Genomic DNA, 23,595 nt, shown 5'->3' with positions numbered 1-23,595 from the left:
ACCTGGTACTGGCATGGATTAGGTGCTTGACTAGTATGTTTTCAGTCCATTTCGTACTAAACAGTTTGTACTTTATTGTGTAACCAGTGAATGCCAGGGGAATGATATGTTTGCTCTGAGATTAGAGGAAAGGAATCCAGGTGAGAGATGGTGAAAGGGTTTGGATCATGGCAGAGGATATGGGAAGGAGAGGATAAATATGGAAGATGTTCGTGTAATGGCAAGTCTTGGTGGCCACTGGATGTGAGAGTAAAAGATTAGAAGGCAGCAAAAGTGGTTTTGAGGTTCTGGCTTGTGAAATTGGACGAGTGTTGATGCTGTTCTGGAGATGGGGGTTTAGGAGGCTGTTATCTGGAGCACAGGGGTCTTGATTTTTCTCGGACTGCAGTGTGTGTCCTCGTCAATTTAATCTACATCTTTACAATTAAATCTTTGTTACTGATAATAGCTTTGATTTTGTTTCCTCTGTGCATTCTACGTTACAAGTTTTGTGTATTGAAGACATATTACTTTTGTAGTAAATGACAAGTGCTCATAGAATATTGAACCCAAGGCCTTGGAAGTTCAAGGCCGAGGTGTTCCGTTTCTAGTTGTGGGTCCTTGGGCAAGTCACTTAACCTTTGTTCTCCCAGTGCCTCGCCTCTAAAATGAGGGTGATGATATAACTACCTATTTCCTAGGAATCCTGTGAGAGTTAAATGAGGTGATGAGTGAGAATACTCTGTGAGACATTTACAAACACTGGCTATTGTTTGAAATCCACTATGCAGTGTTCTGGGGAAGCAGAGATCTGTTAGGCTCTGTTAGTAGCATTGGCATATTTATGCGTTCTTCATGATCTTAGGACAAGGGTCTGCTGAATTACCTGATTTCTGTAAATTCTTTGGCAGTGAGGACAGTATGTAATTCTTATGCAAAGCACAGTGCTTGTGTATAGTAGGTACTTCATGAGTCTTTGGTGGAGCCAACACCTTTTCAAACAAGGTGGGGATGAAGAGAGCCTTGGTTTTGGCATTAGAAGACTTGGGTTGGGGAGATGAATTACCCTTTTTTTATTTAAACTTTTCTTTTCTTTCTTTCTTTCTTTCTTTTTTTCTTGCTGAGGAAGATTCGCCCTGAGCTAACATCTGTGCCAGTCTTCCTCTATTTTGTATGTGGGTTGCTGCCACAGCCTGGCTGCCGACAAGTGGTACAGGTGCACACCTGGGAACTGAACCCAGGCCGCTGAAGTGGAGCATGCCGAACTTAACCACTAGGCCCTGGGGCTGGCCCCTGAATTAACCTTCTGTAAGATGAGCCTAATACTTACTTTACAGGATGTTTGGGAGGATTCAGTGAGGTAAAGCGTGTTCATTCGTCCAACAAATATTTAGTGAGTCTATTTTAAATGCCAGACACTATTATTGATGCTGCAGAAACAGCAGGAAATGACAAAAAGTCCATGTTTTTATAGATTTTACATTCTAGTGAGGGAGATTAAAAATAAATACACATGTTGCATGATTTCCGGAAGTGATAGATGAGGAAAATAAAACAGAGCTGTTTTAAGTAGGATGTCAGGTTGGCCTCAGAGGAAATGACATTGCCAGCAGGTATAGTGTATAAAAATAGTTAGCAACATGGTGAAAACTTGTAAAAATGGATTGGGATAAAGTAGGCAGAGTGAAGTCAAATGGTCTTTCTCCCCTAATAGCTGACACAATGAATCTAAGAGCTAAAAGTCAGCCAAAAATAAAATAGAAAAACCAAGTAAATATCAAAAAGAAAATCCCTTCCATCAGCAGTGAAATAAGGAAAGGGACTTAGTACCATAAAATTCAAACTGGCAGCCCAGGATATAATATCATTAACTGTCTAATACATTTCTGAGTGTTTCACATGTATTTACGTAAGTAATTAGTTTACTCTTCACAGAGAAAGGTACAGAAATTTCTGGTATGGTTTAGTTCAAGTTCTAACCATGCAGCCCTCTTCTCTCACCTCTGCAGAATATACTGATTAATCCACAAAATCCTGAGAATTGTGAGTAATAATCCTGAATCTGGACAGAAGCAAACAGGAGGAGAGTCTCTATCGTCTGGTGTGGGGGGTAGTGGAACTGGCTGTGGGCCAAAGAACTGGGTGAGGTGGGGTGATGGCACAGGGAGTTAGGGTTTGCCTCTCAGAAGCAAAAGGTGCTGGTTCTGTGATGAGCCTAGAGTGATGATAGGGGTGTCAAGAGCCATTTCTCCCCCATTAGAGTGGGATCTCTCCTGACGTATAAGACATTTTACACCGTCTCACAAGTAAAAGCAAAGCCCAGGTGTTTTAGTAAAGATTGCGAACTACAGGTCTTAGCAGAACTACGTCTCTACCCCAATTCTCTGTCTTTTACCATCTACAGAGAAGTAGAGGAAATGAAACATACTCTTGGAGAGGAGGGGAAAGAACAGACCTCAGATAGGAGATTGACCTGAAATCAGTAAGAAATCCCACATACCACTTAGGAGCAAATGGATGCTCTGAACAGAGTTGCCCCCTTAGGCATGAGCTAGATGAAAAATGGTATGCCACTCATGTAATCGTAATGTGGGCGGTAAAATTAAAGACATGAACAGTACATACAAAAATGAACTGAGAACCATGTCTGGAAGAAAACATAATTTAAGGAACACATTAACCCAGCAGGTTTTTCAAAATGTAGAACAACTTCATAAGAAAATGAATTCAATAAAATCAAGAGTTAAAGGTGAGAAAATAAAGTAGCTTTGAATTGCTAAGGAAACCAAGCCACAGACCATTACATATCTAATAACGTTAGAATATAAGGAGCATAATAGACTTGGTTGAAAATCAAAGTACTGATTTAGAGAAAAGACTTGAGGTAATCCAGTGAAAGCAGAAGAAAAAGAAAGCAATCAGAAGATGATATATATGGAAGATTGATAAAGATAATTACTATAAGGATAATTGGTATCCAAAATAGAGAACTGAACAAATGGATCAAAAATAATATTCAAAGATAAAATAGGGAATTTCCCCCAAATGAAATAAGAGCTAAATTTGCAAATATTAAAGTACATTGAGTACAAGAGTGATTGTCAGTGAAAAACTTAGCCTGGTGGTGGTTTAAAAAAAATATTGTCAATCTTTTTAATTTTAAACATTCTGGTAGATGATAGTGGTATTTCCTTCTGGTTTTAATTTTCATTTTTCTAATAACTAATGACATTGAGAATCTTTTCATGTGCTTGTCATCTGTATATCTTCTTTAGTGAAGTGTGTGTTTACAACCATTTTTAAATACCTTTATTGAAGTGCAGTTGACATACAGCAAACTGCCCGTATTTAAAACATACACTTTGCTAAGTTTTGATATGTGTATACACCCGTGAAACCATTGCCATAATCAAGGTAATAAACATCTGTCACCCCCTAAAAGTTTCTTCATACTCCTTTGTAAGGTCTCTCTCTTGCCCTGTCCTGTGGCCCGCCCCCATTCCTAGGCAACTGCTAGTCTTCTTGTCATTATAACTTAGTACATTTTCTGTAAATTTATATGAATGAAGTCATACAGGATATACTATTTTGGGGGTGGAGGGGAGTCTGTTTCTTTCACTCAGTATAATTTCAAGATTCATCCTTGTTGCATGTATCAATAGTTCATTCATTTCTACTGCTGTGTAATATTACATTGTGTGGATAGACTACAATTTGTTTATCCTTTCACCTGTTGATGGATGTTTTGGTTTTTTCCACTTTTTGGCAATTATAAATAAAGCTTCTGTAAACAGTGTTTAAATCTTTGTATGGACATATGCTTTCATTTCTCTTGGGTAAATATCTAGGATTAAAATGCTTGGATCTTAGGTGTTTAAGTTTTTAAGGAACAGCCAAACCGTTTTCTAAAGTGGTTATACCATTTACATTCCCTTCAGGAGGGCATAAGAATTGTAGTTCTGGGGGCCGGCCCTGTGGCTGAGTGGTTAAGTTTGCGTGCTTCGCTTTGGTGGCCCAGGGTTTTGCTGATTCAGATCCTGGGCACAGACATGGCACTGCTCATCAGGCCACGCTGAGGCAGTGTCCCACATGCCACAACTAGAAGGACCCACAACTAAAAGTGTACAACTATGTGCTGGGGAGATTTGGAGAGATAAAAGCAGGAAAAAAAAAAGAAGATTGGCAACAGTTGTTAGCTCAGGTGCCAATCTTTAAAAAAAAAAAGAATTGTAGTTCCTCCACATCCTTGCCGATACTTGGTATGGTCATTGTTTAATTTTAGCCATTCTGGAAGATGTGTTGTAGTATTTCCTTGTGGTTTTAATTTGTAAATATTTACTCCTTAGAAGGACATACTCCTTCTGTAAGGCCAATAGTGTGGAGGGAATCTGCAGGCGGGCTGAGTGGACTTTGTTGCAGTTTTCTTTAGATTCAGTTCAACATTGGCTTTAGTGTCTTCTTCCAGACTTTGAATCAGGCATTGATAAGAGTTCAGATACCTTGCTGTGCTTTACAGGCTTGCTGCTAGTTTTTGGGTCTTTAGATTTTCTTTGTTCTCTAGTTTTGCTGAAAGAAAGTTTGCAAAGTCTTAGTTGTTGGAACATGACTTGTATGTGGCCTTGTTTCAGAGTTCTTTGTTTCCTTGCCCCAGGTATTCCTGGAGTGGAGAACCACTTTTTTTGACCTGCCCTACATCGGAAGCCTCTGAGCCCCCAGCCTGCAGCCACTGTGGAGTCCGAAGAACATTTGAGTTTCAGCTTATGCCAGCACTGGTCAGCATGCTCAGAAATGCTAACTTAGGTAAGAAGCCCTTTACTAATTTGATTTGTGGATTTCTGGCACTAATTTGGAATGATTTCAAAATGAAAGACTATTGTTTCATTTTTATTTACTTATGAAATATAAGCATATTACAGAAAATTTGGGAAATCGAAATTATTTTAAGGAAATTTGTAATCCAGCCAGTGTAACACAACTACTGATACTATTTTGGTTGATTTAAGGCCAAGCTATTGTCTGTCCTTAAAATTATTTTCATCACATTATTGTATAACAAAAATTTATTGTTCTTTTAAAAATAACTTTTACATGATTGTAATTATTATTTTATCATCATTATATAGTCTTTATTTTTAGAATTTTTTAAAGAAAAATTGGAAGTTTTTATAATAAAAGTAGTAGATATTATGGTGCAAGATTCAAGCAGAAAAGAAGTACATGCAGTAAGAAGTAACTTCATCTAAACATATTTTGTGCATACACAAACATGAATATATATGTAAAACATTTTTGGACAAAAATATGCATACTGTCTTACAGCCTTTTTTTTTCTTTCTCGTATAATCAGGGAATTTTTTCCATGTTAATATATTGGAATTTTTTGCAAACAGCTTTATTGAGATGTAATTGACATACAATCAACTGTATATATTTAAAGTGTACAGTTGGCTAAGTATTGACATACATATACACGTGAAATCACCAGCACCACAATCAAAGTAATGAATGTGTTCATCACTCTCAGAAGTTTCCTCAAGTCCCTTTGTGCTATTTCCCCCCTTCTATCAACACCTGATCTATTCTGTCATTGCAGATTAGTTTGCATTTTCTAGTTATTTTATAAATAGAATCATATACTGTATACTTTTTGTTTGCTTTTTTTCACCAATAGTTATTTTGAGATACATTCATATTCTTGTGTGTATCAGTTCGTACCTTATTGTTACTAGTACTGTTCCATTTTTGGGGTGCATCACAATTTGTTTATCAGTGGATTTTCTGATGGACCTTGTGTGTTGTTTCCATTTGGGGCTATTACAGATAAAGTTGCTATGAAGATTTGTGTAGAAGTCTTTGTAAGGACATAAGCTTTTATTACTCTTGGGTAAATACCTAGGAGTGAAATGGTTGGATCATATGATAGGTGTGTATTTAACTTTTTAAGACACTGCCAAACTGTTCTCCAAAGTGGTTGCACCACTTACCTCCCGACCAGCCGTACATGAGAGTTGCACAGCCTTGCTAACACTTGGTGTAGGCTGTCTTTTTAATTTTAGCCAGTCTCATAGGTGTGTAGTGATGTCTCATGGTTTTAATTTCACTTTTCTAATGACTAATGATTCTGAGCATCTTTTCATGTGCCTGTTTACCACTGTATATTTTCTTTGGTGAAGTGTCTCTTCTAATCATTTGCTCCTTTTAAACATTGCATTGTTTGTTTTATTATTGAAATTTTGAGAGTTTTCTATAAGTTCTGGATACAAGTCCTTCATCTGATACATGATTTAGAAATGTTTTCTCCAGGTCTGTGACTTGCCTTTTTTTGTTGCTGTTTTTTGGTATAGACTTTATTTTTTAGAAGCTTTAGATTTACAGAAGAATTGAGAAGATAGTTTAGAGAGTTCCCATATACTTCACACCCAGTTTCCCCTTTATTAACATTTTACATTAATATGATACTTTTACATTAATATAACATTTACATTAATATGATACTTTTGTTACAATTCGTGGGAACTAATATTAATACATTATTATTAACTAAAGTCCATAGTTTATTTAGATTTCTTTAGTTTTTACTTAATGTCCAAGATCTCATCCAGATACCACATTGCATCATGTTGTCATGTCTCTTGCCTGTGACGGGTTTTCAGACTTTCCTCATTTTTGGTGATCCTGACAATTTTGGGGCGTACTAGTCACTTACTTTGTAGGATGTCGCTGTATAGGAATTTGTCTGATGTTTTCTCTTGTGATTAGATTAGAATCGGGTTATGGATTATTGAGAGAAAGATAGCAGGTAAAGTGCCATTTTCTTCACATCAAACATCCACTCAAGGGTGCATGCTGTAAACATGATTTATGACTGTTGTGTTGGCCTCAAGTACCTGGCTGAGGTAGTGTTTGTCAGGTTTCTCCACTGTGACACTACTCCTTTTTCTCCCTCTTCCATAATGTACTGGCTTGTCTTTTCATTCTCTAAACAATGTCCTTTTTGAAAAAGCAGAAGTTTTTTATTTTGAAGGCCAATTTATTAATTTTTTCTTACATGGATCATGCTTTTGATGTTTTGTCTGAGAAATATTTGCCTAACCCAAGGACACAAAGATTATCTTCCAGGTTTTTTTCTAGTTTTTAGTTTTAAGTTTTTTACATTTAGATTTATATCCATTTTGAGTTAATTTTTATATATGGTGTGAGGTATGGATCAGGTTAATTCTTTTCCATATATATATATCCAGTTGTTTCAGCACCATTGATAAGGCTATCCTTTCTCTGCTGGATTATCTTTTTGCCTTTGTTGAAAATTGGTTGTCCGTATATGTGTGAATTCATTTCTTTATTCTGCATTCTGTTCGTTAATCTGTTTTTCTATCTTGATGCCACTGCCACACTGTCTTGATTACTATAGCTTTATAATAAGACATGTAATCTGGTAGTGTTAGTCTTCCAGCTTTATTCTTCCTTTTTGAAGACGTTTTGGCTCTTCTGGGTCCTTTGCACTTCTATATGTATTTTATTTTATGTTTTGGTGAGAAAGATTGGTCCTGAACTAACATCTATTGCCAGTCCTCCTCTATTTTGTATAGGGGATGCCGCCACAGCATGGCTTGATAAGTGGTGTGTAGGTCCATGCCTGGGATCCAAACCCACAAATCCCAGGTCACCGAAGCAGAGCGCATAAACTTAACCATTACACTACCAGGCTGGCCCCTCTATAGCTATTTTAGAATCAGCTTGTCAATTTCTTAAAATAGATGAGTTTCTGGGATTTTTGGGGGTCATGTTGATTGTCTGGCTCAGTTTGGGAAGAATTGTTACCTTAACAATGTTGAGTCTTCTGACCCACACACGTAGTATATCTCTCCATTTATTTAGGTCATCTTTAATTTTCTACTGCATTGACTTGTAGTTTCCAATTTATAGTCTTGCTCATTTTTTTAAATTTTTGTCCCTCGTTGCAGTTTAAAAAATTTCAATTTCTGATGTTTGCTCCTTGTATATTAAAATACAATTGATTTTTTAAAAATTTGTGGTAAAATATGCATAACATAAAATTTACCATTTTAACCATTTCCTAAGTGTACAATTCACTGGCATTAAGTATATTCACAATGTTGTGTAACCATCACCACTATTTCTTTTCAGAACTTTTTCATCATCCCAAAGAGAAAATCTGTACCCATTAAGAATTAACTCGCCCCCCAAAAAAAGAATTAACTCCACATTCCCTCTTCCCTCTGTCCCTGGCCACCTCTATTCTACTTTCTGTCTCTGTGAATTTGCCTATTCTAGATACCTCATGTATGCGGAATCAGACAGATATTTATCCTTTTGTGTCTGGCTTATTTCATTTAGCATAATGTTTTCAGTGGTCATTCATATTGTAGCATGTATCAGAATCTCCTTCCTTTTGTAGCTGGATAATATTCCATTGTATATGTATATAAATTTTGTTTATCCATTTGTTTGTTGATGGGGGTTTCCATCTTTTGGCTATTTTGAGTAGTGCTGCTGTGAGCATTGGTCTCTAAGTATCTGTTTGAGTCCCTGTTTTCAATTCTTTTGGGTATATAGTAGGAATGGCATTGCTGGGTCATATGGTACTTCTATGGTCAACTTTTTGGGGAGCGTCTAAACCGTCTACCACAGTGGCTGCACCATTTTACATTCTTACTAGTAATGCATGAGCATTCTGATTTCTCCACATCCTCATCGACACTTGTTATTTTCTGTTTCTTTCATAATCGTCATCCTACTGGGTGTGAAGTGGTGTGTGATTATAGTTTTTATGTGTGTTTCCCTAATATGTAATGATGTTAAGCATCTTTTCATGAGCTTATTAGCCATTTATATATCTTCTTCGAAGAAATGTTTATTCAAGTCCTTTCCTTGAGTTGTTTGTCTTTTCTGTTGTTGAATTGTATGAATTCTTTATATATCCCAGAAGTTTTTAATTTTGGTGAAGTCTGTTAATGTATTTTTTCCTTTTTTGCTTGTGTTTTTGGTGTCATACTTAGGAAATCATTGCCTAATCCAAGGTCTTGAATATTTTCACATGTGTTTTCTTCTGAGAGTTTTATATCTTTAGCTCCTAAATTTAGGTCTTTGATGCATTTTGAATTAATTTTTGTAGATGGTGTAAGGTAAGGGTCCAACTTCATTGTTTTCCATGTGGATATCCAGTTTTCCCTGCATCATTTGTTGAAAGACTGTCCTTTCTCCATTGAATGGATACAGTACTTGTCAAAAATGGATTGACCATATAAATGAGAGATTGCTATTCCAGTAGTCTATATACCTGTCTTTATGCCAGGACCACACTGTTTTGAATATTGTCACTTTGTAGTAAGTTTTGAAATCAGGAAGTATGAGTCCTCCAACTTTGTTCTTCTTCAACATCATTTTGGCTATATGTGGTCCCCTTGAGATTCCTTATGAATTTTAGAATGTTTTTCTGTTTTTGTAAAAAACACTTTTTGGGATTTTGATAGGGAGAGAAACAGAGACGTATATAGAAGCAGAGTGTTTGTACACTATTGAAATAAAGTGGGTATTATTCAAATGACATTGTTGTAATTTAAGATTTTAATTCTAATCCCTAAAGTAACCACTAATAACTAATAAAATACACAGAAAATGAAGGAAGGGAATCTAAATGGTATACTACAAAAAAAATCACCTAAATATGAAAAAAGGCTGTAATGGAGGAATTGAGGAACAAAATATTATAAGACATATAGAAAATAAATAGGTAAATGGCAGAAGTAAATCCTTCCTTATCAGTAATGACGTTAAATATAGATGGAGTGAACTTTTCTATTTAAAAAAGGCAGTGGCAGATTGAATATAAAAAAATAAAACGGGGCCGGCCTAGTGGCACAGTGGTTAAGTGTGCATGTTCTGCTTGGGCGGCCCGGGGTTCGTCTGTTCGGATCCCAGGTGTGTACATGGCACCGCTTGGCAAGCCATGCTGTGGTAGGCGTCCCACATATGAAGTGGAGGAAGATGCGCATGGATGTTACTTCAGGGCCAATCTTCCTCAGCAAAAAGAGGAGGATTGGCAGCAGTTAGCTCAGGGCTAATCTTCCTCAAAAAAATAGGGGCCCGCCCAGTGGCGCAGCGATTAAGTTCGCACATTCCACTTCTTAGCGGCCTGGGCTTTGCCGGTTTGGATCCCAGGTGCGGACATGGCACCCCTTGGCAAAAGCCCTGCTGTGGTAGGTGACCCACATATAAAGTAGAGGAAGATGGGCACGGATGTTAGCTCAGGGCCAATATTCCTCAGCAAAAAGAGGAGGATTGGCAGTAGTTAGCTCAGGGCTAATCTTCCTCAATCAATCAATCAATCAATCAGTAAAAAAATAAAAAATAAATTTAAAAAATAAATAAAAATACATACATACATACATACAAACAAACAAACAAACAAGACCCACCTATACATTGTCGATTAGAGACTCTATCTTTAGATGTAGGGACCCAAAGAAGATGAAAGCAAAAGGACAGAAAAACATATTCCAGGCAAATAGTAACCCAAAGAAAGCTGAGTGGCTATATTATCATTGGACAAAATACATTTCAAATTTTAAAAAAACAGTTATAAGAGACAAAGAGGGACATTATATGTTGATAAAAGGTTCAGTAGGGCAAGATGATATAACGATTATAAATAGGTAAGCTTCTATTTGTAGAGACCCAAAATATATGAACGAACAATTGACAGAATTGAAGAGAGAAATAGGCAGTGCTTAAATATCACACTTATAATAACAGATAAAACAATCACACAGCAGATTAAGCAGGAAACAGGATTTGACAATTCTATAAATTAGTTAAAACTAACAGACACACACAGAAGACCCCACTTAACAACAGCAGTGTACACATTCTTTTCAAGTGCACATGGAACATTCCCAGGGATATACCATATGTTAGGCCACAAAGTAAATATCAACAAATTGAAAAAGGTTGAAATTGTACAAAGTATCTTTTCCAATCACAAGGAAATGAAACTAGAAATCAATAACAGGAGGAAAACTGGAAAATTCACAAATATATGAAAGTTAAAACGCTTTTAAACAAACAACAGGTCAAAGGTGAAGTCAGACAGTATCTTGAGACAAATGAAAAGAAAAACACGACATACCAAACTTTATGAGATGCAGTGAAAACAGAGCTAAGAGGAAAATTTAGAGCTGTAAACACATACATTAAAAACAAAGATCTCAAATCAATGACCTACCTGTATAACTTAATGAACTAGAAAAAGAAGACCGAACAACCTAAGCTGAGAGAAGAAAAAAAAAAAATTCTAGAGCAAAGATTTTTAAAAAATGAAGAATTTAGGGGCCGGCCTGGTGGTGCAGCAGTTAAGTACACACGTTCCGCTTCGGTGGCCTGGGGTTCGCTGGCTCAGATCCCAGGTGCACACATGGCTCCGCTTGGCAAGCCATGCTTGGTAGGTATCCCACATATAAAGTGGAGGAAGATGGGCACGGATGTTAGCTCAGGGCCAGTCTTCCTCAGCAAAAAGAGGAGGATTGGCAGCAGTTAACTCAGGGCTAATCTTCCTCAAAAAAAAAAAAAAAGAAAGAAATTAAAAATAATAGAGAAAAATCTACAAAACCAAAAATTTTTTCTTTGTAAAGGTCAACAACATTGACAAATATTTAGCTAGAAGGACTAAGACTAAAGAAGACTCAAATTACTAAAATCATAAATAAAAGTAGGGACATTTCTGCTAATTTTATGGAAATGGAAAGGATTATAAGAGAGTATTATGAATAATTGTATGCCAACAAATTGGATAGCCTAAATGAAATGGACAAGCTTCTAGAAACATCCAATCTACACCCAAGAAGAAACAGAAAATTTGAATAGACTTGTAGCTAGTATGAATATTGAATCAGTAATCAAAATCTCCCAACAAAGAAAAGCCAAGGACTAGATAGTTTAACTAAGGAATATTATAAAACATTTAAAGAATAAATAACAATCCTTCTTAAACTCTCCCAAAAAACTGAAGAGTATAGAAGACTTAGTAACTCATTCTGTGAGACCAGCATTATCCTAATACCAAAGCCAGACTAAGACACTACAAGAAAACTACAGATCAATATCCCTTATAAATATGGATGTAAAAATCCTCAACAAAAGACTAGCGGACAGAACCCAGGAGCTTATTAAAAGGTTTATACACCATGATCAAATGGGATTAACACCAAGACAGGACAAAGATATGAAACATGAAAATCAGTGTAATATATCACATTAAAAGAACGAATGGAGCTACACGATGATTTCAATTGATGCAGAAAAAGCACTTAACAAAATTCAACACCTGTAGTGATAAAAATCACTCAATAGGGGCTGGCCCCGTGGCCGAGTGGTTAAGTTCGCGCGCTCCGCTGCAGGCGGCCCAGTGTTTCGTTAGTTCGAATCCTGGGCGCGGACATGGCACTGCTCATCAGACTACGCTGAGGCAGCGTCCCACATGCCACAACTAGAAGAACCCACAACGAAGAATATACAACTATGTACCGGGGGGCTTTGGGGAGAAAAAGGAAAAAATAAAATCTTTAAAAAAAAAAAAAAAAAAAATCACTCAATAAACTAGGAATAGAAGGGCAGTTCCTCAGTCTGACAAAGGCACTATATATACGAAAAACCCACAGCTAGCATTATACTCAGTGGTGAAAAACTGAAAGGTTTTCCTCTAAGATCAGAAACAAAACAAGGAGGCCCACTTTTGCCACTTCTCTTCAACGTAGAGGTTTTAGACAGAGCAATTATGGAGGAAAAAGAAAGAGAAGCCATCCCAATTGGAAAGGAGGAAGTAAAATGATCTCTTTTGAGATGATCCACATGAAAAAAGAATCCACACACAAAAATTTGGTTTTGTGTACTTTTCTTTACTGTTTTTATATTCTCCTTTAAAATTTATGCTCTGGCCTTTTATTTCTTCCTTTCTTCTGCCAGCTAGGTTGGTTGCTCTTCTTTTTCTAGTTCCTTAAGGTATACATTGATTTGAAATCTTTGTTTTTAATGTATGTGTTTACAGCTCTAAATTTTTCTGTTAGCACTGCTTTCACTGCATCTCATAAATGTATTCAGCAAAGTTACAGGATAAGACACATAATCCACACCACCAAATTAGTTGTATTTCTATACACTTGCAATGAAAAAAAAATCCCAAAATTAAAAAAAAATTATAATAGCATCAAAAATAATAACATACTTAGAAGTAAATTTAACCAAGGAGGCAAAAGACTTATACACTGAAAACTACAAAATATTGCTGAAGGAAACTAAAGAAGACAAGACATGGGAAAGATAGCCGATGTTCATGGATTGGAAGAATTTAATATTGTTAATATAACAGTACTGCTCAAAGTGATCTACACATTCAATGCTATCCCTGTCTTTATCCTTTGTATGTCTGTTAGCATAGATTCATAATTATTATTTTATGCATTTGCCTTTTGAATTATATAGGAAAAAGAGAGAAGTTACAAACTAAACCAAAAGTACAATAAAGCAAAGCTGGCTTTTATGAAGTTACCTTTACTAGTGTTCTTTATTTTTCTTGTCTTTGAGTTACTGCCTAATATCCTTTAATTTCAACCTGAAGAACTCTTTTTAACATTTCTCGTAGGGCAGATCTACTGGTAGTAAACTCCCTCACCTTTGAAAAAATCTGATGTCTTAATTTTCCTTCACTTTTGAAGGATAGTTTTGCTGGATATATAATTCTTAGTTTGCAGTTTTTTTCTTTAGGAACTTTAAATATGCCATCCCACTGCCTCCTTGTCTTTGTGGTTTCTGAGAATCAGCTGTCAAGTCTTAATGAGGATATCTTGTGTGTAACTAGTTAATTTTATCTTGCTACTTTCAAAATGATCTCTGTCTTTGAGTTTTAACAATTTGACTTTATTGTAGCTGGCGTGGATTCCTTTGAGTTTTTCCTGCTTGAAGTTTGTTGAACTTCTTGAATGTGCGCATTAGCTATAGCTTGCTGCTAAACAAAAAAAGGAAAATCTCTCAAATTTGCCAGCCTCTTAATCAAGCTCTCCTCTGGACAATGAAGTGTTTGAATGGACTCCTGAGTTCCAAAATAGATGCTTCCGATAGTTCTGCTGGCTCTATGGTTGCTTTAGTGGAGGGTGAGATTACTGGAGGTTTCTACTCTGCCGTCATCTTCGACATTATTCCTGCAATTGATTTTTGTGTATTGATCTTGTGCCCTGCAACTGTCTATTGACTTCTTTGTTGATTATATCAGTTTTTGAACATAGACAATCATGTCATTTGGAAATGAAGACAGTTTTACTTCTTCCTTTCCTTCACTTGCTGTCTTTCTGTCTTTTGTTTTTTAAATTTTTTTTGCTTTACTGCTCTATTAGGTGCAATACAATGTTGAATATAACTGTGAGAGCAGACTTCCTTGTCATATTTCTGATCATAGGAGTAAAGCAGTCAGTTTTTAATCTTTAAGTAATCTGTTAACTGTAGGTGTTTTGTAAATGTTCTTAATCAGGTTGAAATTACTATCAATTCCTATTTTTTGCATTCTTTTTAATAGCTGCGTATATCAGTATCATCCAAGTCATGTTAGCAAATTGCTGCTTAATAGCAGTTTATGTTGCTATCAGCCACATGGGAGAGAGTTCATTTCTTGGCATCTTTGGCAGCATCTGGTATAAAATTTTGGAAAAGTTTTGGGAATGTTATTGTTAAAAATGTTATTTTGTAACCTAGCAATTCCACTCTTGAGATATATATCCAAGAGAATTGAAAACATATGTCTACACAAAAACTTGTACATGAATGCTTGTTTCAGCATTATTCATAATAGCCAAAAAGTGGAAATAACTCAAATGTCCATCAGCTAATCAAAGCATAAGCAAATTGTGGTATCTCCATAAGATACTATTCTGCCATAAAAAGAAATGAAGTACTGTGTGATACATGCTACAACATGGTTGTACCTCGAAAACAGTGTGCTAAGTGAAAGAAGCTAGACACAGAAGACTACAAATTGTGATTCCCTCTATGTGAAATGTCCCAAATAGGCAAATCCATTGAAACAAAGTAAATTAGTGGTTTCCAGGGGCTGGGGGCAGGAGGGAATGGGGAGTGATTGCTAATGGACATGGGCATGAGGTGTTTTTTTTAGGGGTGATGAAAATGTTCCAGAACGTAGATAGTGGAGATGTTTGTGTAACTGTGAATATACTAAAAAACACTGAATGTACACTTTAAAATGGTGAATTTTATGGCATGTAAATTATATTTCAATTAAGAAAAACACCGTGTAAGTAGCTGCACAAACTCATAATGCCTTTGATGTTCCATATAAAGACATCTGGAAGAACAATTATGACAGCAAAGCAATAATTATAACAATTAGGTTTAATGGAGATAATTAAGCCAACTTAAATGAGCATTCTTTCTTTAGAAAAAAAGTTTGATTTTATTTTGCCTTTTGTGTATTAATAATATGTAGTTGAAAATTTTCCTGTTACATAAATATCAGTGCATTATTGACACCAGTCCTTTGAGCCCTTGTTTTTTGAGATCTTGGTGTTTTTCTTGCTGATGCTTGTATTCTGCATCTTCCTTGTTTGTTGCAAATTCTCCCCTTTTTCCTTACTGTTGTTTCATGTTAGGTTTTCACAGTTTAAGAATTTATGAGGTTCTCTTCAGTCTTTTTTGTTGTTATTGCTTTTCTTTTTTTAAATTCTAGGTCAAAAAGTCCTTCATCTTCCAGAAGTTTTTCTGTGGTATGGCTTTTTAAAATATTTAATTCTTTACTCCGTGTTGACAGATATTTTTGTTTGTTTGAAAATATTTTTTTGTGTGAGTTATGTCGAGTGGGGATTTTTTTCTCCCATATTGCTGAACATTTTTTTAACACCATTCACTGAATATTTCTTCTATTTTTTTAAAAAAGCACTTTATATGAGATATTTTCATCTTCCTCAGTTTTTTGTCATAGTCTGAGAAGAATAGATAATAAATTGTCTTGAATGTTTGGTAGAATTCTCCAGAGAAGCCATCTGGTCCTGGAATTTTATTTTTGGGTAGGTTTTTGATTACTGTTTCAGTCTCTTTACTTGTGATTGGTCTGTTTAGCTTCTCTATTTCTTCTTGATTCAGTTTTAGGATGTTGTAAGAGTCTAAGAATTTATCTGTTTCTTCTAGATTGTCCAGGTTGTTCTTGTATAGTTTTTCATAATATTCTCTTATAATCTTTTGCATTTCTGTGATATCCATTGTAATTTCTCCTCTTTCATTTCTAATTTTATTTATTTGAGCCTTCTCTCTTTTTTTCTTGTTGAGTCTGGCTAAGGGTTTGTCAATTTGGTTTATCCTCTCAAAGAACCAGCTCCTTGTTTCAGTGATTCTTTTTACAGTTTTTTTTTTGTTTCAATTTCATTTATTTCTGCTGTAATTTTTAGTATTTCCCTCCTTCTGCTGAGTTTGGGCTTTGTTATTCTTATTCTAATTCTGTTAGGGGTAGTTTAAGACTGTTTATTTGAGCTTTTTCTTGTTTATTAATGTGGATCTGTATTGCTGTAAATTTCCCTCTTGGGACCGCTTTTGCTGCATCCCATAAGACTTGATATGGTGTGTTTTCATTCTTGTTTGTCTCCAAATATTTTTTTATTTTTCCCCTTATTTCTTTGATGACCCATTGGTTGTTCAGTAGCGTGTTTTTTTAGTCTCCACATTTTTGTTCCTTTTCCAGCTTTTTTCTTATAGTTGATTTTTAATTTCATGGCATTATGGTCAGAAAAGATAGTAGATATGATTTCAATCTTCTTAAATTTATTGAGGTTTGCCTTGTTTCCCAATACATGGTCTATCCTTGAGAATGTTCCGTGCGCCCTTGAGAAGAATGTGTGTTCTGCTGTTTTGGATGGAGTGCTCTGTATATATCTGTTAAGTTCACCTGGTCTAGTTTTCATTTAAGTCCACTATCTCCTTGTTGCCTTTCTGTCTGGATGATCTATCCATTGATGTAAGTGGGGTGTTGAGGTCCCCTGCTGTTACTGTGTTGTCATTGATATCTCCTTTTAGGTATGTTAATAGTTGCTTTATGTACTTTGGTGCCCCTGTGTTGGGTGCATATTTGCTTATAAATGTTATATCTTCTTGGTGGAGAGTCCCTTTTATCATGATATACTGTCCCTCTATGTCTCTCTTTACCAGTTTTATCTTGAAGTCTACTTTGTCTGATATAAGTATGGCAACACCTGCTTTCTTTGGTTTGCCATTAGCTTGGAGTACTGTCTTCCATCCCTTCACTCTGAGCCTGTGTTTATCTTTAGAGCTGAGATGTGTTTCCTGGAGGCAGCTTATTGTTATGTCTTGCTCTTTAATCCATCCTCCTGCTCTCTGTCTTTTGATTGGAGAATGCAATTCATTTACGTTTAGAGTGATCATTGATATATAAGAGTTTAACATTGCCATCTTGTCACACGTTTCCTGGTTCTTCTGCATTTCCTTTGTTTCTTGTCCTGTGTATTTCTGACTACCAATTTGATTAGGTAGTTTTCTCTGTTGGTTTTCTTCATTTTCTTCTTGTCTGTTGTAAATGTCTCTATTCTAATTATTTGTTTAGTGGTTACCCTTAGGTTTGTATAAAAAAATCTCATAGTTGAGATAGTCCATTTTCTGTTAGCCTCTTATTTCCTTAGACTATACTGATTCCATCCATTTCCTCTTCCCCTTCTAAGTTATTTTTGTCGTATCTTTTTCCATCTTGTGTTGTGAGTTTGTGGTTAAAAAGATGAGATCATTTTTGTTTTGTTTCCTTTTTTTGGTCCTTGATGTTAAAGTGTTTACTAATCCGATCTGATAGAGAGCTGCCATTTTCTGATTATTGCCTACCTATTCATCTCCTTTCTCAGGGCCTTATAGCTCTCTTCCTGTTTTGTTTCATTTCACGTATGAGGGCCTTCTTGAGGATTTCTTGTAGGTGGGTCTTGAGGCAATGAACTCCCTTAGCTTTTGTTTATCTGGGAAAGTTTTTATTTCTCCATCATATCTGAAGGAGATTTTTGCTGGATAGAGTATTCCAGGCTGAAAGTTTTGTCTTTCAGCATTTTGAATATATCATTCCACTCTCTACTAGCTTGTAAGGTTTCTGCTGAGAAATCCACTGAAAGCCTGATAGAGGTTCCTTTGTAAGTTATTTTCTTCTGCCTTGCTGCCCTTATATTTTCTTTGTCCTTGACTTTTGCCAGTTTCACTACTATATGCCTTGGAGTGGGTCTTTTTACATTGACAAAGTTAGGAGATTTGGAGGCCTCTCTCACATGGATTTCCAGCTCCCTCCCAAGGTTTGGGAAGTTCTCAGCTATTATTTTTTTGAAAAAGCTTTCTGCTCCATTCTCCTTCTCTTCCACCTCTGGAATACCTGTAATCCTTATGTTGCATTTCCTGATTGAGTCAAATATTTCTCCGAGAGCTTCTTCATTTCTTTTTAGTCTTAGTTCTCTCTTCTCCCTCTGAAGCATTTCTATAGTTCTGTCCTCTAACTAGCTGATTCTGTCCTCCATATTGTCAGCTCTGTTGTTTAGGGAATGCAGACTTTTCTTTATTTCATCCATTGTGGTTTTCATCTTGAACAATTCTGATTGGTTTTTCTTTATGATTTCAATCTTCTTTGTGAAGAAGCTCTTGAATTCGTTAATTTGTCTTTCTGTGTTTTCTTGTAACTCATTGAGTTTTTTTATGATACCTGTTTTGAATTCTTTGTCATTTGGGTTATGGATGTCTCTGCCTTCAGAGTTGGTTTCTGGGCACTTGTCACTTTCCTTCTGGTCTGGAGCTTTAATATACCTACTCATACTGCTTGATGGAGTGCATTTTGCTTCCTCATGGTGCTCTTATCTGGTTGCACCTGCCATGTACTGCCACTGGGTGGGGATGGAGCGCTGTGTATTCTGGGCCCAGCATGAACAGGGGCTCCTTAGCTCAGGCCACTGACTGCTTTTCTCTCTGAGCAACTGATTGATGGCAGATCTGGAGCACCGGGCAGGGGGAGGGGTACTCTCCTTCCCCACTGCTTCCCCCACCCTCTGCTTGTCTCTCTGTATGGACCTCTGGGCGATTGCAGGACTGTGCACTTTCTGTTTTCCCAGCCACCTCTCCCTTTCTTACTGCTCCATGCACCAGGCAATAGTGCGGCTGGAGTGCTGGGCAGGGACAGGGTACCTCGCCTCACCTGCACACTTCACTGCTGCCTCTGCCACACTCTCCATACTGTGCTCCAGGTGATTCCGGGGCTGCGCACTTTCCTGCTGCCAAGTTCTCTGGGTCGTGCTCAAGGCAATCCTGGGGCTGGAGTGCCAGGCAGGGACAGGGCACCTCCCTCTCCTGTGCACTTTCCCCGCCACCACCGCCAAGCTCTCTGGGCCGTGCTCCGGGCGATCCTGGGTCTGTGCAGTTTCCCCACCGCCAAGCTCTCTGGGCCTTGCTCCAGGCGATCCTAGTGCTGCGAACTTTCCCCGCCACTGCTACCACAGTCTCTGCATGGTGCTCTGGCTGATTCTGGGGCTGCGCGCTTTCCCTGCTGCTGCCTCTGCCAAGCTCTCTGGGCCGTGCTCCAGGCGATCCTGGGGCTGGAGTGCCAGGCAGGGACAGGGCACCTCCATCTCCTAAAGACTTTTCCCTCTGCCAGTGCCACACTCTCCACACGGTGCTCCAGACGATGCTGGGACTGTGCACTTTCTCTGTCGCTGCCGCCAAGCTCTCTGTGCCTTACTCTGGGTGATCCTAGGGCTGTGGACTTTCCCCACTGCTACTACCACACTCTCCGCACTGTGCTGCAGACGATCCTGGGGCTGGAGTACCAGGCAGGGACGGGGCGCCCTTTTCACCTGCGCACTTCCTGCTGCCACGGCCAGTCTCTGTCAATGGAGCTCCTGCAGATCAGCTTCCACTTCCTCTGGAGGATCCAGCACCACCACCACCTTCTGGCATATGGCTGCGTGGGTCTCTCAGACATCTTTTGTGATGTGTATATGTCCTCTCTTGGTGTATGAATGTCCTTTTGGTTGTATCTTAGAGGGGAGAGGCCAAGGGAAGAGCTCACTCTGCCATGATGCTGACATCACCTCTCTTCTTTTATATCTTTAAGAAGTGTTCTGTTTTTTGTTTTCTCTCATTACCTGTGTTGTCTATTTCCTGCAGTTTACCTTTTTTCCTATGCTTATTTTGATCCTTGAATTTTATCTTGGAGATTTTCTGGAAATGTCTGGTGAACCTTGGAAATCACCATTATTAACAACATTAATAAGTACCATTCCAGTCACCATTCTTGACATAAATACAGATAGAAAGATGGATGGATGGATAGAAAAAAAAGTTTTCAAAAAACAGAAAAATTCAGTGCATACTAATTAAAAATATAGAGTAAATTTATGCAAACTTAACATAAAGAAAGGTAAGTGTAAGTGAAGCAGTTGCTGGACTTTAGGTAATGGGTTCTTCACTCAAGAGGCCCTCGTTTCTAAAAGATCCTTCTGAAAGGAAGAGAATTACATTCGTTCCATGTTTCAATTTTAGACAGTATGCATTCAGCTCCTTACTGTAACAGATATGGAAATTTATATCCTACTCCACCCCCAAATATTTTAGTATCGTTTTTACTTTATCAAGGTTTGTAAGTCTGTATTCGGGAGCCATAATTCTCACAGCTGCTTCACCTTAGTTCCATGTTTAGTTGCTTCAGCGCTTGCACTGCTCTTTTACAGTGAGCTTTTTCATTCCTGATTCTTTCGTTTTGTTTCTTCTCTGGTAGGTAGAGTCTATCAGGTAATAGCCTCAAGGAGATGTCATAGGTAATGTTCTTATTTCAGAACATATGTGCCAGTCTACCTTTATATTTGAAGGACAATCCATATAAAATTCTTAAGTCCCACTTTCTTTCTTCAGAACTTTGTAGACCCCCCGTGCTGTCGTCTTCTGACAGTGAGGGCCCCCCGCCGGCCCTTTTACCTGTCATCTCCTGTGGCTGGATCTCACTGGGAAGTACATTTTTTGGAAAATCCCTGAAATCTTTCACTTTTACATAGATATCTTTTGGCATTGAATGTTGCTTTGTAGAAGTCTGAGCATGGCCTGATTTTCCCCCTTTTGTAACTAACATTTATGCTGGGATGCTTCTGGAATTTTCTTTATTCGTGAAGTCTAGTCACTGAACTAGCTTAGGTCTTGCTGTCCCATTGTTCTGTAATCCTTTCATCATGGGACAAGATGGGTCTTCAGACCCACGTGTTTAGTTTTTCTTCCTTTTATTTCTGCATGTCTTTTCTGTTGCATTTGTAGCTTTTCTATGAAGCAGCACCGCTTGCTTTGGTCACCTTTCTTCCCCCAGATCCGTGTTGCCATCTTTTCCCTTTCCCTCTGCATCATTGAGACTCTCAAGCCTTGCCTTTCTGTCTGTGATTAGGTTTCCACCCATTGTTTTCGTTCCTTGTGGTTTGTGGTGTTTCCACTGGATGTGTAGTGGGGGTTTGGACCTCCATAGTATTCTTTTCTCCTCCCCGCTGTCCTCCCCCAGCTGCACAGTCCCGGGGCTCAGGCCTCATGTGCAGGACTCAGCTGCTCCGTATTTTGGCCATCTGATTCCTTGCATCTCCTCCATCCTTGCCTGGTGGTTACGAGTTCGAAGGCTCCAGCCTCCTCATGCCCTCTGCAAACTGCTTGTTGCACACTCTGGTTGGAGATTATCTCAGATTCACCTGGTTATTTCTCCCAAATCAGCTCTATTTGGCCTTCTTTCTTCTGTCTTTGATGATTTTCTTTCCATTATCCCTGCCTGCATTTTTTTAAAGTATTTTTCCTGTGCTGCTCCAAAGCAGTTGCCCACCTCATCCTGTTGACTCCTGTTTTCCTATTCTGATATCAGCACGAGTTCCTGTTGCTCATATTTTCTCGGTGCCATTCTTCATGGCTCCATCCACTGATAAATCTCTATACATTCTTAGGATTTATTTTGTACTTTTTGCCTGAATCCTGTCTTAGAGGTAGTGTGTTCTGTTAGTGTGGCTAATTTTTGTAAGTGACTTTCAATGGTAGATAGTCTATACAGTTGTAATGAAGACTTGAGATTTTGGTTTATTTTTAAAGTATATTTTCCTGATAAGTCTGCTTTTCGTCGTCAATGATCACTTTTTGTAGGAAATGCTGTGGCTGTATTGTTACCAAAGACTAGTGGGCAGTGTTTTGCTTATTTTTTTCAGCTTGTAAAATCTGTAGCAACACCAGTTCTCCTGATATTGAGCCATCTTTCCCTTCCCTTCTATTATTTTCTAGTTGCTTAATCTCTTTGTTGTACAGCAAACTCTTAAGATGTGCCAGGCTCTGTTCTAAGTATTTTACACGTATCAGCTTATTTAATCCCTCTCACAACAGCGTCATCATCATGGCAGTCATTATTCCAGAGAGGGGCAGTCACCTCCTCGCAGTGCTAGAGCTGGCATTTGAGCCCAGGCGTCTTGCTCCAGAGTCTGGGCTCTGTCCACTAAGCAAACTCTCAAATATTGAGTGTATCTCATAACATCCTCTCTTTGCTGGAATTCTGAATATGTTATATTTTTCAGGTTTTTCTGTGGAATTTGGAACAATTCTAATTTACACATGTGAGAAGAGTTGCTGGCCTCAAAATCACCAGACTCCCATGGAAGAATTTTGTATTATACAAGAGGACCCAGATGAATTATTATTTAAGTAGTGCATTTCCTTTTATTTGTATAAATTAAATTTTAATGTCCACATTTGTGTGCTTTTACCTCATTTCGACTCACAAGTTATTAACTCTTGATTTTAAGTGTCACCCTTTTTGCTTTCTGGCACGCGTGCTGGGGCTGGAGCCAGGACTTAAGACCTGGCTGTGGGCTGGTTTAACCCTTCCAGGGTCGATGGCCTGTCTCCACAGTGGCAGCTCGGAATGTGGCTGCTCTGTAGCCCACAGGGCCGGTGTTCCCCACACAGGCAGCCTGGTGGTCATTCTCTGAGGGAGCGCAGCTGAAGAGCCGTAAGCAGCCACCAGCCTGTAGTATGCCTGCCGCCTCTGCACTTCACTGCGCTCTCTTGCCATGCCTGGATGCCAACAGATCAAACCACTGGACCTGCTCCAGCTGCTGAGGCTCCCGCCCTGTGACATGAGCTGTTTGGACTTGCCCCGTGTTGCCCCACCCTAGGGTCCCTGCCCTCACCCACTCCCACCTTCTGCCCCTGCAGCATTACGGGAAAGGAGCCCCTTCTCTCTTCTGGACGTTGTCCCTCCATCCAGCTGTCCACCTTTCCAATCTCCCCTGTCTCCATTCAGTTTTTTGTTATCAACCTCTTCCCTTCTGCTACCCCTTCATAATAGCATGAAAACACTCCCCCAAGCTGTGTACAGAGCTGCTCTTTGCCTGCGTAGGCAAGGAGACTGGGTATCAACATTAACAATTGGATTTGCTACTCTAGTAAGTGACACATTAGGTCCCTATTATAATGAGATGGGGTTTTCCTTCTGGGCACTGTGTGAGTGGTGAGAACCTACCTGATCCTCCCACCCTGGGGACCCTGAGGGAAGGGGACTGGCTGCGTAGA

At 38.2% G+C, this 23,595-nt stretch overlaps 1 protein-coding gene across 3 annotated transcripts in view; it reads left to right on the top strand.

Annotated features, from left to right (window-relative positions):
• PDCD2L (programmed cell death 2 like) overlaps positions 1-22,770 on the top strand; it is a 28,870-nt gene extending 6,100 nt beyond the window's left edge. For all 3 annotated transcript variants that reach the window (XM_046683847.1, XM_046683846.1, XM_046683845.1), the window contains exons 6-7: positions 4,631-4,779; positions 22,599-22,770. In XM_046683847.1, coding sequence (XP_046539803.1) covers positions 4,631-4,779; positions 22,599-22,729 — 280 coding nt within the window. In that variant the 3' untranslated portion in view covers positions 22,730-22,770. The remainder of the gene's footprint in view (positions 1-4,630; positions 4,780-22,598) is intronic.
• Positions 22,771-23,595: the final 825 nt, after the last annotated feature.

This window comes from Equus quagga, chromosome 13 (assembly GCF_021613505.1).
Source record: "Equus quagga isolate Etosha38 chromosome 13, UCLA_HA_Equagga_1.0, whole genome shotgun sequence".
NCBI lineage: Eukaryota > Metazoa > Chordata > Mammalia > Perissodactyla > Equidae > Equus > Equus quagga.
Note: the sequence above shows the minus strand (reverse complement) of the source record. Positions and strands in the feature narration are given on the sequence as shown.